At 39.9% G+C, this 19,100-nt stretch overlaps 1 protein-coding gene across 3 annotated transcripts in view; it reads right to left on the bottom strand.

Moving 5' to 3' along the window:
• LOC102194642 (disks large-associated protein 1-like) overlaps positions 1-19,100 on the bottom strand; it is a 167,052-nt gene that overhangs the window by 72,908 nt on the left and 75,044 nt on the right. For 2 of the 3 annotated variants that reach the window (XM_013911989.1, XM_013911990.1), the window contains exon 2: positions 4,805-6,343. In XM_013911989.1, coding sequence (XP_013767443.1) covers positions 4,805-6,229 — 1,425 coding nt within the window. In that variant the 5' untranslated portion in view covers positions 6,230-6,343. The remainder of the gene's footprint in view (positions 1-4,804; positions 6,344-19,100) is intronic. The other variant, XM_013911991.1, reaches the window with a different exon arrangement.

Consider the following 19,100-nt stretch of genomic DNA (forward strand, 5'->3'; position numbering starts at 1 on the left):
AAATAAAGCTATTCTATTCTATTCTATTCTATTCATCCACTGTGACACCTGAGTGGAGCATATGCAGTGGGTGGCTGTGGTCCTGGAGTCCCTCAGGCAGATGGGGCTTACAGTCAACCTGAAGACAAGTGCAGTTGGATGGAGGGAGGTACAGCATCTGGGGCACCAGTTGGAGAAAATCCAGTGCGTGGCTGACTCCGTTCGTTATTACCTCCTGGTCTGCCCTTTCACCCTCTGAGCGGTGGGTTCACCTGTTATTCATCACACTAACTACACCTTACCTATTTCAGTAGCCGCCGGGCCTGGAGGAGAGAGCTGTGTGGTGTGAGTGAGCTGTAGGGGACAGCTTAAAAGTTGCATGTAGATTAAAGAGCAGAAAGCATTGCAAATAAAAATGACTGTCATCAAACTGCTAAGCATCAGGTCCTTCTTGCTACAGCCTCCTCTGCCACCCAACAATACTGGTTATCTATAGTCCTACCGGGGGATGATAGGACCATCCTGACTATGGAGCTGATTGGCCAGTCCCTATTTAAGGTCTGTTCCTGTTGATAAAAGTGAGCCAGCACACAAAGCTATGTGGAATATTTACATCTAGACAATTGCATCTAATGTAATAATGCTGCAATACTTCAAAATGCACCTGTTTAGCCTACTGATGTTTCAGTATTTTCTTTACTACTAATCTTCAAGTTGATTAACCAGAAATGAATGGCATGTGTCCACAGTGGGTTTGGCTATGAGCTGACCTCTATCTTTGCATAATGGTTTTAAAACGGTGATTTGTCTCCACATTTGTCTTCTCAGCTTGGGTCACGATTGTTCCTCTAGAGAACTAAGATACATTGTGTTGCCAGGAATTATTCACTGGTTTCTTAAAAAGGTAATGGGCAACCTCACAAAGGATTACAAATCTAGAAAGCTCTAAAAATAAAGTTTGTGATTGTGGGGTTTAGTATTGTATTTAGCAGCGTGAATGCTCACAACTTTGTTGGTAATTGTGTCAGACTGTATAATGCAGCCACAAAGAGCTTGCATCGACACACACACACACACACAAACACACTTGCAGATTATACCACATTGCAAAACAGAATAACACATAAACACAAGCAGGTACTGGGGAGGTTATTTAACTAACTATCAGTTACACAGTGGAACTTTGAAGTGGGTCTACTTCTGCATACCTTATTTTTCATATTAAGCAGTGGCAGTCAGACCTTTTACTGATGTTGAGATGGAATTACTGAGACAGGCATAACACAGTCACCTGAGGTTTTACAGGTCACTCATCTCTGTCCCTTTGAATTACAAAAAGCAGCCCAGTGCCAATCACATCAACATTTTAGATTTTTCGTTGTCAAATAACGTATATGGTTAGGGTTAGCCTAACCCTACATTTACTTAGCCATATGCCGGGTAACTAAATTCAACTCATGTTGCACTCCGACATTTAGTCTGTGCAGATGGAAATTGTAATAGACATATTTCTGTTAACACTGGTGGACACTGTGTCCAGTGTTTTAATGCCAGGTATGAAATGCCTTGCATGCTCAACCATCCAAGTAAGGAAATCCCAACAAGTTGATTCTGTTCATCTGGACGTAGCGTTTTCACTGGGAGAAACATTTCGTCACTCATCCAGGTGACTTCTTCAGTCTCAGCTGACTGCAGGTTTCCAACCTTATAAACTGTACATTTGCACAATGACTAAAAGTGGGTTGGCCAAAGACGTTTTAGATGTTTTAACCCACTTTGGCAAGGACTGCCTAAAGCTTGTACGTCTCTCCCACAAAACGCTACGTCCAGATGAACAGAATCAACTTTTGGAGATTTACTTACCTGGATGATTGAGCATGCATCAAGACTATTCAGTTATCATAGTTTGCCTCTCAAGGTTTTTGTTAGCAATATTCATATGTAACATGTCCTTAAGCCAAATTTTAAAAAACTCGTGGCATACACTATAAGCTGTGGGCTGTGAGTATCTGAATGCTTCAAAAAAGATTGCTGTCCGGTTAACTAAGATTTTGATGTGCACGTTATGCTTACGATCACAACTTTGGAGGTCCCAGTCATGCAGCAACACGATTAATTAATGACTAGGCTTGTGTTGTGGTTAGATCATCTTTTGTCTGTTTCTGATGTCTTCATCCTGCCATAAGATGTCATTTGTTCTGCTCTTCAACATGAAATGAAATGAAGGCACAAATAGCTAATGATATCCAACTTGACACTGAACAGCATATAGAAAAGTCATCTGCAACATTGTTCTCTGGCCATTGTGGGTCTTTGATGTAGACGTGTCTGTAGACAGGTACACTGAATGCTATGTTTGTTTATCACTTGAATATCCCAGTTCATACACTTTGGAGAATGACTGCCACCAAGAAATCTGAGTACACAACTAGTATAGTAAAAATGATCGGAAATATGATCGTATATTCGATGCAAATATTAAAAAGTGAAAATTGCACCAAACCAAGTGCTTCTTGGATGGTGTCAGATTTTCCAGCAGCACAAATCCTGCTACATATGTTTTTTTTTAGAATGTACTGTATATATCAAGTAATTACATTAAAACATTTTCTTGCAGCACCATTAGGTAACTGCCAGACACTTCTACTCCCTGTGTGGCGTTAAATACCTCCCCAACACTTAGTTTAACACGACACTTCAAATAACAGCAAAATTAATTTATTCATCCAACAAAAAATATTGAGAAAGTCAGGGTAACTGGTAGCGAGGCAGGAAGGGAAACACTACTAAATTAAAAATGAACTCTACAAACAGGAAAGGATGTTGTTCTTCATGAGTTCATGTCATTACCTAGCATTCAGAGAGTAAGGCTGCTATTGGCTCTGCACTTACTTCTCTCTTCAACGCAAAAGGAGGATAGAGGAGGAAGAGGAGAAGGAAGAGGGAGGCTCTCCAAACCAAGAGGAAGTAAAGGAAGTAGAGGTGGGTTGGTGGGTGGCAAGAAGGTAGGTGGAAGCGTGGGAGTGGGTTGGGTGAGTGGAGGAAAGGCAGAGAGGGAAGTGGTAGAGAAGAGGAGTAGGTGGCAGTGGGGTTCTTGGGAGACAAGAGTAGTAGACTGGTGGTAGGGAGTAATGTTCCCTCTAAAGGTCTGGACACACTAGAACAAATCCATATCACCTGACTCTGAGTACATACTGCACTGTTACTAGTGAGTGTGGGATTTTTCTTAATGTTGTTTAACAGATTGTTTTTAAGTGCTCCTATTATGTGCAAAGATAACCAGGCCCAAACCCAAATTAAGACTGCTAATGAAGTACTAAAGCAGTGACCTGCGGTTGATTTGTCTTTGGTGGTGTTCCCTATCTTCCCAATACTCACATACGCATGTGTGCTCTTTTGATTTTCTTTTAATGAACATTTTCCTGAAGTAAACTTTCTAAAGAATCGTGTTATGTTGTATATTGCTGTCCCGGTCTGCAACGCATGTTTGATAGAATATTGGTTGGGACAAAAAACAAACATCAATGCCAGAGTACTTTTTGTCTTTTTAGCAGTAGATCTTCACAGTTTTCAGTCTGATTTTGAAATCCTTGTTGCTTTTTCATTGGTTTGCTTGTTTATTTACTTTTAAAGCCCAGCATGTAAATGGGTGGTGTTTGGTGTAGCTTTTAGGGGGGGTTTCTAGCTTCCACTTGTTATTGCTTTCAATGTAAAAGAAGCAAGTAACTATAGCTCTTATGTGTCCTGAACTTATCAGTATGACGATGCAGTTATCACCACTACTTGCATTTCTGTGCAAACACTCATGAAGTCAGATTTCTCAATTTACAAATAATATGTTCTAAAACACCTAATCGTATTTGTAAGAAATCAGTTTTAATTCAATAAAATGATTTATTTGTATTTAAGTCATTGATTTAAAAGAAGAAAATACCAGGGTTATCTAAATATAATAGTATAAGTGGTATAAATATGATATTTTTTTACATTGTCAAAAGGTTCTCAGAGTTGTAAACTGATGAATGTGGCGAAGCCTTCATTATTCTAGTGTGCCATCAGTTATAGTCAGTGATATTCAGTAGTACTTTCCAGTCATGTAAATCTGCAGTTTTCACTCCAACCAAACACCAAACAACATAGGAACATACAAACTCTCAAAGCACCTAGGCAATCGCTTACTAAACCCTGTCTCCTAAACTGAAACATATTTCATGTCATGTTTCTTTCAGCTAACCTGCATGAAAGGCCCTTGCTGAAGTCCTCCATCACTGCCATCTATTCATCATTTTGTGACGACTGGGTTTCCCATGGTAGGAGCATTCTTAAACTGTCCAGAAATATCTGTCATTAAATCTATTTTCCAGTTTATTTAAGATAGTTTCAGTCTTTGATCACTCTACTGCTCTCCCACTTTTGAATACAAATAATCAGTCATACAGTGCCTGATTGACAGAGCACATATTATGATAATTAATTACATTATTTATTATTAAGTTAGATATCTAAGAGAAGTGTTTATGACTTATGTGTTAATCTTTTAAGAGTTCATGAAGTCTTTGTAGTGATTTTTCTCAAAAGGGCTGTCAAGTGCCCAGTTGTTTTGGCATTGATAGAGCAAAAACCTGTCACATATCTGCTAAACTAAATACAAACTTATGGACTCCACTTGGTTTGCCCTTGTCTACCTGGAACTGTAGGACTGGACACCACTGACTTAGAGGAAGCATTGATGGAAAAAAGTAAGTTGTGGAGAAAAGGGAATCAACAGAGGGGGGAGAAGGTGAATTGACTGGATTTGAATGGGGGTTGGGGAGGAATTATTTACCTGTAAGAAATGGCAAGCGCGCTCCTGCTGCTGACTGCCCTTAGATTTGACTAGAGCTCTATCTAGGTTTAGGTTACCGGATCCTGCGCTGGCTCGTGGCTGGTTGTGGCTGCTGTTGTTGGTGTAGACCTCTCGGGCCCTGCTCACCGTTAGGCTTGATGACCATGGCCCTTTCTTCACAAGGGGCCCGTCCACAAGACCCACTGGAAGCAAGGAGCCACTTCCTCCACCGATACCGCCACCGCTGTTATTGCTGCTACCACTAATTGGCACACATGCTGTCGACGCTGCATACTTCACATCGTTGTTGCTCCGGGAGGCTTTGAGTGCAGAATGGTGGTGTGTGTGGCCATGGTGTGCGTGGGTGTGTGTGTGCTCGTTTAGTGTGCCGTAAGGGTCCATCATGAAGTACTGCTGGGACTGCGAGGAGGAGAGACTGGGGAGGGGAGTCTGGGGGAACTTGTCTGGGTTGTTGCCGGGATACCGGCTTATTGTCATGGCAATAGGCGAGGGGGAAATGGAGGGGGAGGGTGAGGGTGGAGGTTGGTGGTGGTGAGGGTGGTAGAGACACAGCTCCCGTTCCAGGTTGTCATCTGAGCTCCAGTATCCAGAGCCTGGAGCAGATGCTGAGCCGTGGAGCTGGTGGTGGTGGTGGTGGTGGCTTCGATGCTTGGGCTCTGCTGATCTACAGCGCTCACGGCTCTTACTGCGTTTCCGATGGCGCACTCCCACTGGTGGAGTTTCACCTTCTGGGCTGGCCCTCGAGCCACCACCACCACCTCCTCCACCGCCACCACCACCACCATTAACACTCCCATTATTGGCCCCCTTGGAGGACTGTGTGTGGTGTGGCCCTTCCAATGAATGTGACTTGGTGAAGAGTTTCTGGACTGAGTGGACAAGATGGCGAATTCTCCCTGGACTGTCATTGTTGTTGTTGGCCCCCATCCCCCCACTGTGGGCCTGCACCCCTCGTTTGTATTGCAATGTATGGTAGCCATCTCTGGAAAATGATGGCTGACGTTCAAACGGGTCCACAAAGTTTGCTGGTACCCGAGTGGGTGTTTTACCCCCATAGCCTCCTCCACCTCCTCCTCCTCCACCACCACCTCCTCCTCCTCCTCCTACATATGGTACCATGGCCATACACTCATCCTTTACCTCAGGATGGTGAGATGAGGAGGTAGAGTGGCACCTCCTGGGGAAGGTTCCATATGGGACGATGCTGTTGCTGTCAGAGGGGTATGAGGTACGCTGAGCATTGTAGTAGGGCAGCTCAGCTGGATGTGGCATGGGAATGGGCACAGGCATGTCCATCTGACTGATCAAATATGGCTTGCGGTCAACATGGTGACCCAGTGGATCATATGATGGTTCATAGGAGACCACATGATGGTGACCCCGGCTACTGGACAGGCCTTTCATAATGGGGAAAGATGGGTGAATGGAAAGAAGAAGGATATGGATGAGAAATGCCAGGTAGGCCTGTGATCACAGAAGGGCTGCAGAAGACTGTCCCTGAGCAGAGAGCTACAGACTCTGGAAGAAAGGGAGAGAAGAAGCAACAAAAGATCAGTTAATAACCAGTTAAGCCACCAGGGGCTTTCTGAGCTTCCTGCTCAAAAAAGACATGCCCAAAATGAGTGGAGTGTTTCTCTGGAATTACAAACTCTGTGTAAACAATCTTGGTATCAAAACAAAGTTAACATTTGTGAGATTTCATCAGAGGTGTAAATACTACAACGGATGTTACTGTGTCAAAGTTACTGAGGCTGGAACACAGAAAAAGTAAGTAGATTTTTTTCCTCAAGTTATTTGTTATTTTTTTAGCATATAACCACTTTGAAAATATACTTTGGTTCACATTTAAATTCATAAAACCAGTAATCAACATATGAAAAGTGCAAAGATTTATGCTTCTGAAGTGAAACAGTGAAAAATTATTGCGCTTTTAATAAATAAATACATGTTCAGACATTGTCTAGTTTGTCCAATTTTGGCACACTCTGACACCACGTGTGAATTTAAATTTTTGAGGTATTGAACAGCAGACACTATTTAAACTCAATTGCATGTCTAAAAATGCTTGTTTTTTGAATATTTTTGAAGAATTACCCACACACTCACATCCAACGGCCTATTCTGCCGTGCGCCATAGACAGTTTAAATAGGTTTTGGTGCCTTAAATTCTGAGGGGCTGTAACTTCAGCTTCTATTGGCTGATTTGCATGATTGACACCTCTTTTTAATAGTTTGAGCCAATAGAATCACTGTAATTATGCCATGTTCACATCAGTTCCAATCAGAAGTTGCAAGTCGAAAACTCCACATGACCCTAAAAGTAAGACACAATCCAGTAATGTGACTGTAACTTGGCTGAAAATGGGGATTGTTGATGTGGCTCTGATGCATTGTGTTAGCACCGCCATTATCAGTAGCTACAGCTATCGGCTATTGGTGGGGAACAGCGCAGGAAAACGCTCAGCTAAACGGCTTTCTGCTTTAGCACATATGGAAAGTTATGCATATTTGTGGTCTTCTTTGCCACTGGTTCAATGAACTTTGGTCGGAGCGTGGTGAAACTTGCAGATTTCGAATCTGTGAGATCTCTGGTTGCTAACTAGGCAATGTTTATCCGGTTACACGAAGTCGAGTGAGTTCTTACCTCCATTGTTTGTGTTTAGCGAACTTTTGCGAAATTATGTAACTGCTCTTTAGCGTTTGGTCGTTGTAGAAATGGTTTATATGAGCTTTTAGCTGAGATTCTGAGGTTTCTGTGGATACCACACAGGTCGATATCTGCATAAAAGACCTGATGGAGGGTTAAACTGCAGTTCATCCCCTTTGCTCCCCGGTGGCCTTGGGGCTCAAGAAGAAATCCAACATAAATTATTGCTGTTTAAGCCACCAGAACTCATAAGTCCCTGTTGGAAGAACACATTTTAAGGGTTTTCAAAAAGATACTCTGAGCTAAAATTGATCACGTTTAAAGTGAGTCTAATTTTTATAGCAAACTCTCAAAGCTTTATATGTACAGAGTTTGCATATCGTTAGCTTCATAGCATAAGTGCCTAAGTCATTTTTTGGTCAAATTGAGATTTTTGCCTAACTTTACTCCCCTACCACTGCTGCATCATCCTGTCCGTCTGCCTATGTCATCACAAAAAAATGACTTAGGCACTTATGCTATGAAGCTAACGATATATAGAATTACTGATAGAAAAGGTAAGGGCTGAGTTCACCTTAATACACCTTACTATAGCTTATTAAACCTACCCGTTTTATATACAACATATTGCAAATGTCAACAGTTTCAGACAGTTCTAAACTTTACCAGCAGACATGACCAAAAAAAAGAAAAAAAAAGACAAAACTAATTTTTCATGAACAATGATGATTATACTTTAAGTTTGAAAGAAGATTGTTTTTCTTTGTACATTACCAGTGCAATGTTGAAGACAAGTAAGTTTAAGTTTTGTAGCAAGACGGTGGGCTCATAATAATCCAGTCCATTTATAATTGTTGTAAATTTCCTCTGTACCATTTAAGCTGTATTTGTGTTATGTTTGTTAGTTTCTTGTTAATTTTGTAATTCTGTTTCTCTATAATGCCACAGAGTAGGTTATATATGGGACTAGGGACCAACATTGTATATGTAAATAACTATTTAGATCAAACATCTCTTTAGTTTTATATGATATGGTTTTGGACATTTTTGCTTTTACACCTGTTTACATTGAGCCTTCCAACATAATATATATTCAATTAACACACAGAAATTTGGTTTCATACTCTGAATATCATTCATCATAATTTTGACTTTATTTTTTTATTTCCCTGTTACTTTATTTTGCTGTAATGTAGTGATATTTGATTTACATCAAACCATTCAATTCCCATTCCACTGCATTTAGAAACCATTTGAACCTTTTCCAGAGCAATATACAGTTTAGGGTCCAAAATCCTTGGTGTTTGGAGGAAGAAACACTACGTGCATCATGGGAAATCCCTAGCAGCCTGTGCCTATTGCAGCGCAAATAAAGGAGAATGCAGGGTTACCTGATCCTGCCACTGTTACTTTAGTTCTGTTTTAGAACCTTATAAAGTACATTTTTCTTTTTACATATATCCTCTTTTCAATTGTGATCCATGACTTTTCCACACATGACTGTTTCCTTCTGAGTTTTCTTACTGGACAGATTTTTTCCTCTTTTTTTTTTTTTAATCTTGAGACATTGTTAATGAGGACAACAAAGCCCCATAGGCTCATCATTAATATAAACAGGTACAGGTTTATTTCATTAGATCTGTCTTATGGGCAGTGATGGTTTCTGGTGTTCTGTGTCATATGACTTTACAGATACGCTGGGGTAATAATTATTTGATCATCTGCTGAATTTGTAAGGTTGCTCACTTTCAAAGGAATTATATATATTTTTTATGGACAGAGACAACAACACAAAACCACCACATTACATAAAAGCTGTAAACTGATTTATGTTAATCTTGACTGTGAGGATGGTGTTCCTTGGGCCATGCTCAGCATTTCTCTTCCTCCAAACAGGTTGAGTTGATGCTGAAAAGCCCCATTTTCTCCCAAGCCTTCTTTGAATCATTTTGATGTTCAGAGATGTTACCAATGGTGTTCTTGGTGACTGTGATCCCAACTGCCATCCTGTGTAGTTTTGGGTTGATGTGCCACCTTCATCCTCACCCCATGAGGCAAAATCTCCCTGGAGCTTCAAAATGAGGGTGATTGATGTCATTTTATATTTCTTCCGTTTCTGAATAATCAGAATTATACCACCAGCATCTCAAACCATTGATACAAAGCAAGGTACATCCATGTTTCCAAGTTGTTTACACTAGATTCTCACTGCATGATCCAAATGTTGCAGAAATCAATAGACACCAGACCAGACAAGATTTGTTTTTTGTTTTTTTCCAGTCTATACAATCCACATAGATCCACATTTTCAGATGAAAGTATTCCTTTTTTGATGAAAGTATTCCAAGATGTTAAGACAAACAGCCAAGTCATCTATTAATTGGAGGTTTGGTGGTTCTGTCCCCGTCTGATCCAGTCTGCATGCCAAACAGGGCAAGATACTAAGCCTCTGCGATGCATCCATTGGAGTATAAATGTGTGTGAATCTTAGATAGAAAGCACTTACATAGAAAGAGCATAGAAAAAAGTGCTGGTGTGAATGGGTGAATGAGGCAAGTTGTGTAAAGTGTTTTGAGTGGTCAGAGAAAAGCACTATATAGGAACCAGTCCTTTTACCATTTGCTATTCTAGTATTTGTAGCTTCTAGGTCACAGATCCTCTCAGTCTCTAGCTTTAGTAGTTGCACAAGTTTGGTGTTAAGCACGCATCATATCACATAAGGTTATCATATCTAGCAGAATAATCTTTTTTAAAGGGTTCTTTAGCTGTTTAATTTCCTGCATAGGCTCATGCTTCATAGCTTTCTGTTTACTTTATTTCGCTCATCTGAGATCAGAGATTTACTCATCTCCTGCATTATTAGCTTTCTCTGTTGGAATCTTGTTTTTCTGTTGTTTTCAGTATTTTTTCAGTATTTCACTTTGTTTTGCTGGAGTAGCTGCACTTCATAGGGTTTTTGAATTTGTTTGTTTATTTGTTTTATTTAGCCCTGGGAACTGTAGTCCAAAGTAAATTCAGATCAGGCTTTTCTTTATCTAACTTCTCTTACCATAGCATCAGTAATCCTACTAAGCAGTCACATAAACATAGCTATCCCCGTGATAAGTCAGCCGAGGATTTCCAAACTGAGCTACAAGTATGTTCTCATGATAAGGGTGTCATTGACAGTGTATGACCAATTAAAACCATGCACAGCTCTACTAGTAGAAGAGGAGCATGATTTCTGACTGCCAAACTGTCATATGAATTCGATTCATATTTATTTTATTTATATAGCACAAAATTACAACAACAGTTACCTTAAGCTCCTTTTTGTTATAAGGTAAAGATCCTACAATAATTCAAAAACCTTACAATAATACTAAGACATGCACACATAATACAAGCCAAGACGCACTGAATCATCAATGTGTCTTTTAGACAAACCCCTCTGTTCTTTTAAGATTGGTCTTAAAACGTTCTTTTCTGACACAGCATTAGTCATGGCTGGATCAGGTGACCCTAAATCTTCCCTTGTGTATGTTGCATTAAGTCTAGGCTTCTGAGGGTTTCGTATGATTCTGAGCATTTCTTCTTTACTCACCTTCTTTCACTTACGTTTATACACCACTCTGCATTTAAACATTAGTTATTATCATTATTATCTGGCTCTCTTTCACAGTGTATCTTTAGTCCTGTCTTCTTTCCCTCACACCAGGCTGGTCGAGGCTAATTGCTGCTTCTCCCTGAGCCCAGTTCTGCCAGAGGTTTCTTCCATTTAAAAGGGAGTTTTTCCTTCCCACTATTGCCAAAGCGCTTGCTCATAGGGGTTTTCTACTGTAGGGTCTTTACCTCATAATATAAAGCAGCTCGAGGCAACTGTTGTTGTGATTTGGTGCTATATAAATACAACTGAAGCGAATTGAAAGCGATATACTGTAGCTGTAGCAGACCACTGTGTGAAAGGCAATGAATGCATATGGATTTGTGTATGCTTTGGTTCATAACTAAAAATGTGCTAAGAAATTAACAAAGTCTGGTTAATTTGAAGCTAAGAAGAAAAGCAGTGTCAACTGTCTCAGCTGTTTGGTCATTTGGAAATTATTGTTTATTCACTGTAAATACATGCACGGTTCTGTCACTTTGAGCGCACCTGTACGTAGAGCTTGACATAGCTTCTGTCTGTAGAGCATGAACATGGCTCTACAACAGGGATTCAAAAACGCGCTAAGACTGAGTCCGTCTGCTATCACGCTGCGACTGAAAGAGGACAAGGTAAAAATTACATCTAAAATGTTTGTAATAATACAGCAAATTGATTGGGTCTTTTGAACATCCTTTGCCTTATAAATTAGAGGGGTAGTGCCAGAGCTGGGGGCAGACTGGCCACTTGAGATAATTTGAATATTTCCCAATGACCTGAGGGTAACTTGCTTTCCATGAACAGTCAACTTGATTAGGAAACAGTTTATGACCCACACTGAATGCCCACATCAAACAGGGAAATTTATAATTCATAACCAAACAAAGATGCAGTTCATACATTTCAGCAATGACCAGCATTCTACCAAGAGCGTCGCAAAATTTGCAGCTGAAAAGGGGAATGAGTAATGTGTGTGTAAAACCTGCACTTACACTAGTATTTCTCTCTGAAAGCCAAGTGCTTGTTCATACTGCATACACGAGAGGAGGCTGAAGAAGCTATGTTCATGATGTAAGGGTTAGAAAGAAACTGCTAGAACTGTGTGTGGTTCTGAGAAGTGAGGCTTATTTATGCATCTCTCCTTATTAGAGGAGAAATGCATTGTTTAAAAACTATTCCTCCATATAAAAATGATATGTGTGTAACAGCTGACCTGTGCAATACGTAATAGAACAAAAAATATTATTTGCCATCATATCCCAAGCAGTGCATGTGTTAATGAAGATACTGTTATTGTGAGATGTGTTTATTGTTTACTAACCTCTGTGCAGAAATGTGACTAAAAGCGTGAAATACTGGAACCTGTTCTGTTCACTAGAAAAAGGAAATCAAGATGTATCCGTTTGTGCATCTTACGTTGGGATTCTCCTCCTCCCTACTGCTGACGAACTATGTTAAGTTCAGTTCTGCCTTGTTTCAATAACATCCCAGTATTATTTCAGAGCATAAATATGTCTGGATCTGTTCAAGTACTGGCACTTTACAAACAGCTTTTAGACATCCACCACATGTCACTCTTGTTCTGATAACATCTCCACCTCTCATTATATATACTGCATTTTCTGCAATTCAAGGTGAACTTAAAATCCTTTAATTTTCTCAAAAATTGATAGTGCAAATCGTGGCTCAAGAGTTGGCAGTTTGTCTTGTAATCGGAAGGTTGCCAATTTGAGCCCCGGCTCCGACAGTCTCGGTCGTTGTGTCCTTGGGCGAGACACTTCACCCGTTGCCTACTGGTGGTGGTCAGAGGGCCCGGTGGCGCCAGTGTCCGGCAGCCTCGCCTCTGTCAGTGCGCCCCAGGGCGGCTGTGGCTACAATGTAGCTGCCATCACCAGTGTGTGAATGTGTGTGTGAATGGGTGGATGAATGGATGTAGTGTAAAGCGCTTTGGGGTCTATAGGGACTAAGTAAAGTGCTATACAAATACAGGCCATTTACCATAATCTGGTGCACCTTATGTATTAATTCTGGTTGTGCTTACTGACCTTGAACAGATTTTATGTGGTACACAGAACTCAAAAATCAGTCAAAAAATGTTTTAGTACGACTTTGGTAAGCTATGACGCCGCACTGCACTGCTTGATGGATTATCGGAGCCTCGTGGCTACCGTAGTCAGGAGCCTCGCGGAGTAATCTGGGTCCAAACTCCGCTTCAGGTCCCAAAGTCTAATGAACACTGCGGCATCACTGAGAGTTAAAAACTGTCTAAATTCTTTCATCTTTAATAAAATGGTCAGTGTTGCTGCTTTACCAGGTGTAACAATTAAGTTTAACATCCAGGCATCCATGAAAACAAAATTTATTAAGTTTAAAGAAGTTAGAAGTTAACAGGAAGTTAGCTCGCTAGTTTCCACCTGAACCTGATATAGCATGTTCTGAAACAAATTGAAACATACAGCTCTGCTATCACTTCCAACATGAATGAAGACACAAAACTAAACAGCAGTGACGTTTGTAGGGTTACTGAAGTTGGGCTAGCTGGTATATAAGGATGTGCTACGTGATCGCTAGCGACACAGCTATATTAGCATAACATAAACACAGTGAAGCTGGAGGATGAACTTTTTTTCACTCGATAAAAGTTAACGTGAGGGTTCCTGATGGTTAGGGACAAATGCAATCGTGTGGCAGGATGCTGTAAACGGACAACACCTCAGTCAGGAGAACAACTGAGATAATCCATCCACAATATGAGGTTAGTCATTAATATACTGTAACAACATGGGAATAGAGCAGCTGCATGAACATTAATGAATCAATGGTAGGGAAGTGGAGGAAGCAAGAAGAATGAGTTGAGTATAGTTTGACTCATCTGACTGTTTTGTTTTGCTTAATGCACCTTATAATCCAGTGCGCCTTGTGATCTGAAAAAAATAAACGGTAAATGAAATAATTTTGCACACCTACCATGAAGAGATGGATACCACAGCATATGCTCATTGGTTCTTTGGACGGTTCTTTGGATGGGCTAAAAAAAATTCCAGATTTGACAGTATTTTTGCTTGGAACCAGAGAGTATGTGTATGGTGGATCAAAATCTGTTGGAAGTTTTTTGCTTTCCTAATTCCATCGATTTTGCTAAGATCCCCAACAAAGTTGACTAATATGCAGCCCAGAGGATGACAGAGCCTGATGCATAGCTTGATATTTGCTCTCTGCTATAGCTCAGGAGGTAGAGCAGATTATCTACTGATTGGAAGGTTGGTGGTTCGATCCCTGGGTTCTCCTAGTCTGCGTGCCAAATATCCTTAGCCAAGATATTAACCAAGTTGCTCTCCGATGTATCCATCAGAGTATGAATGTGTCTGAATAGTAGTTAGAAAGCACTTCACAGCATAGAAACTAGAGATGGCACGATACCACTTTTTTATGTCCGATACCGATACCGATATCATAAATTTGGATATCTGCCGATACCGATATGAATCCGATATAGTGTTTTTTAATCAACAAAACTGTTTTTTAAATATCTTGCTGAATTTTGTATAAGTTCATACTCAAGTTTAAAACAACAACTACACTAAAGCTATTCTGTTATACCTGTATGCAAAAAAATAATATTTCATAGTTCAGCAATACTGATCAATCTAATAAACTTAAACCTACACCATCCTCCCTATTCTGGTATTTTAAAGAGTACTTAGCATAAATATTAAGCAACCTAACTAATAGGGTTCCAACTCCCAGCAACAACAAAAATAAATAAATAAAAAATAGGGAACCACCCCTCACGCTCCACCTCATGATGCTTAATCGACGTAATCAACCTTAATTTGATGCAGTGTGAAAAAAAATGCACAGAAATCAATTATTTTTCAAGAAATATTAAATAGATTCAACATCTTTCTTCAGCAAAATTGCAGACTGCACAGATGGTACCTTCCCAAAGGAAAAAGTACTATAGCTTACTAGGGTATATATATTAGACTTAATAGTTACTATATACAGTAATTGACTTCTATTCCTTTTACATGAAATTAAAACTTTGGGTGTAAGATTCGGATAATTATTTATTAAAAGCTCGACATTTTAAATGAGAATAAAGAAAAGTGTGTCTTTGTGCCCCCTTTTCCCTGTTCATGCCCTATCGGCCCCCCTGGCTAAACTTTGCTAGATCCGCCCCTGCACAGTTACAGCCGTCAGCTACGTAGAAAAAGATCCTCGAGTAGAAAGTAATATTAAATAAATTCTAACAACAGCTTATCAAGCTTAAACGTGCTGCTGCTGTTCAGCCGCTGGTTTCCTCTTTCTGGTGCAAAGTGGGCCAAAAGCAAACTAGAGAGACGGACTCGCGACAGAAAAGCCGATCAGCTGATCGTTAAGCAGTTTCATGATTAAAGTAGCAGCAAGAGGAGGCAGTCGCTCCATATATCGCTTGTTAAGCTTAACGCAGGAATGCTTTACATTCAGAGATGAACTTACACACTTGCTTTACTCCCTCGGGGATAACTTTGTCGGAGATGAAATGCCGGGTTGCTAGCGAAGCTCCACATGCTATCCAGACCACCGCAGGTCCCGCATGCCACAGCCGCTCTATCACGTGATGCACACTGCTCCGACGTGCTAACGTTCTGAGGTGAGTTACGGCGCGTTGCAAGTTTTGTGAGGTGCTTTCGTGATATTTAATGGATCGGATTACATTTTTTTTTTTTCTCCGATATCCGATCCAGTAATTTAGGTCAGTATCGGACCGATACCGATACGTAATATCGGATCGGTCCATCTCTAATAGAAACAGTGCTTGTTTGAATGTGGCACGTTGTATACTGTGTGCTTTGAGTAGTCTTGGGGAGTAGAAAAGCGCTGTATAAGAATCAGTCCATTTACCACTCCAGTTCAGTTCTTGTGTAATATAAGATGCACAGGCTTTTCTTCCTGTTTCCGGCATTTTGGCATCTTGTCAACAATCAAAAAAACAAGACTCTGAAAACAATGTGAAACAAGGACTGGACTACGAATAAGAGAAAAAGCAGCCAATGTCCAAAGAAGAATTTTGAGAGACTTTCAGAAAACTGGAGAACTATGGCTCAAGGCCATTAAAAATATGCAAGAAAGTCCGGCTCATTGAAAATAAAATATAAAGAAATAAGAGGTGGTTTGATACTTTTGCATGGTACTGTATTTGTAGTGTGACATGTTATTCAAAGGAAAATGCTACCAGGCTAATTGGGTTTTTGTGAGTGTGTGTTTTATTTTTTTGGGCAGGCACACAATGTAGCTACTGTATATGAAAGTCAGCTTATATTCCAGATATTTGTTTTTGCAAACCACAGTCTGTCACAATTGAAGTTAACAACATATTAGTAAATTAATTCTCAAAATTTAATTTATTTCTTCACTCATAACATTTGTAATGTGAAAATCTTAAGTTGTTCTCTCATCTTAACAGTAACATATCTAAATTGTTTAACTGACAGACCAATAGTGAAAAAATATTTTCTTTTTGTGACAATGTTGCTGATTCAGTCACTTACACTGGATTAAAAGGTGACTGGTTACAGAAAAGTAATAAACTGTACACACGTTGCGTTTCAAGAAGAGTAGTACTGCAACCAAAGCTAAATAATTATAAGCGATTTCTTGCAGAATCAATTAGAAAATGCATAGCTTGGGTTTTTTGTTGTTTGAGTCAAATGGAGCATAAATCATAGATCAAATGTATAAAGTTACCATACATATAGTATAAACTTTAGCTCATCACATAAACACTCTGTAAGGCTCAGTGGGTAATTAAGAAGAAGCAGTTATCTGGGGTAATATCAGCCACACAAATGTCAAAGGAAGCATAGTTTGCATTTCTATTTAGTGCTACACTATATTAGTACTACACTAACACATCCCTCATTTATCACTTCAGATAACAGTAATTAAAATGTCCCCACTATGATCTTATATAACAGTGGAAAATTCTAAGACTGCTAACCAAGCAGTGCTAATACTGAACAATAGAGAGACACAGTGGTGGCAGCATGTATAGCTGGGTGTATTTGTACTTGTAGTGGAGATGTTGAGGTGCATTAATGTGTGTTTATGCGTGTGTTTGCTCTCTCCTACTTGGCCAGTGACATCACTGCTTAACACAATTTGACAGCTCCACTGGTGGAATGACTGCTAACAAGCTCCCACAACTCCCACTGACCTGTGACTTGTCACACTGACTACTCAAGTAGAAGCCCCTGCTCTAAATCTGCAGTTCAATGAAAATAAATTTTGGTTTTCTAAACCAAATAATGGTCTTAGTAATTATGTTCAATAAAACTGAGTTGGTCTGTGTAATGCACCAGTTGAAAGTGTTTCTTTGAATAGATTCTCTGGAGCTTAAATGGAGTGATGAATGCCATTTGCCAAAAACATAATCCCTTAATTTTTGTGTTGATTGTTTATAGCATATTAATAACATTGTTCATATTCACCAAACTATTCAGCAAGTATGGATGGAGTAGATTAATCCTGAAAAGGACCACTCCCATCAGAAAAGAAGTGTTTCATCAGAACAACACTGATTTGCTGTGACCTTTTCCTTTAAAGGAGCAAAAAGATCCAAACCATGCCCCACTTCACAACAGAGCCACCAGATCCACACGTTGTAGGACTCTGTATGTTCACATATAAACATATACATACAACACAATGCAACATGGTTATTACCCTTTTTGTAGTGGAGTTGGACTAGATAGTCAAGCATCTCCACTGCCTCTGTGAGACTTTTTCAGCAGCGTTTTGGATTCAAAACAAATTTTAAACCCATCACGGAACAGCTGTAACTCACAAGGTCGAACACGTCATCCACTATTAGGAAGGTCAGTGGTTAACTGTCAATTGGACGCATGCATTGATGTGTGAGTTTATGACAGATAAAGCACTATGTGGATAAAATAAGTTCAATTCAACTGCGTTTTATTTATATAGCACCAAATCAAAATAACAGTTGCTTCAAGGTGTTTTATATTGTAAAGTAAAGACCCTGCAATAATACAGAGCAAACAGAAAAACCCCAAGAATCAGATGACACCCTATGTGCTTTGGAGACAGGGGGAATGAAAAACTCCATTTTAACAGGAAGAAACCAATTGGGGGTGAGGGGAGGAAGACGAGACAAAGTCACATTGTGGAAGAGAGCCAGACATTAATAATAGTTAATCATTAAATAAAAAGTGGTAAGTAATCGGTGAAAAAGGTGAGTGATGAAGAAACTTGTGAGAAACCCTCAGCAACTTTGACTTATTGCACAATGACAACCAAATGACAGTTCAACCCTATAACTATATGCTTAGTAAGTATATGCTATGCAAAAAGGAAAGTTTTAAGCCAAACCTTAATACGAGAGAGGGTGTCTGTCTCCCAAATCCAAACTGAAAGCTGGTATCACAGAAGAGGGGCCTAGAAGCTGAAGGATCTGCCCACCCATTCTATTTTTAAATATCCTTGGAACCACAAGTAAACCTGCAGTCTGAGAGTTAAGCGCTCTATTGGGGTGATATGAGTAGAGCACCATGAGGTCTTTAGGATAAGATGGGACCTGATTATTCAAGATCTTGTAGGTGAGGAAAAGGATTTTACATTTGATTCTGGATTTAACCATTAGCCAATGAAATATCAGAGAAATATGCTCTTTCTTTCTCATCCCTGTCGGATCAACTGAAGGCTTTACAGAGACTGTTTAGGACATCCTGATAATAATGAACAGTGTTGGGACTAACGCGTTATTAAGTAACGCGTTACAGTAACTACGTTATTATTGTGGTAACAAGCACGGTAACTAGTTATTATGCCAAAATCAGGAACGCGTTACTCGTTACTGGGATTTAGATAGGGTCGTTACTCGTTACTTCGTGTGGTGGCTATCGCGGAGCTTCCAAAGATTCAGTAACATTAGCAAGTGGTGGAAGCCAGCAGGTGGATGAAGGAAAAGGGACGCAGAAGGAAAAGAGACCCGAGGCGGCCGC

The sequence above is a fragment of the Pundamilia nyererei genome, unplaced genomic scaffold, assembly GCF_000239375.1.
Source record: "Pundamilia nyererei isolate P.nyererei 1_Seehausen unplaced genomic scaffold, PunNye1.0 scaffold00077, whole genome shotgun sequence".
Taxonomy (NCBI): domain Eukaryota; kingdom Metazoa; phylum Chordata; class Actinopteri; order Cichliformes; family Cichlidae; genus Pundamilia; species Pundamilia nyererei.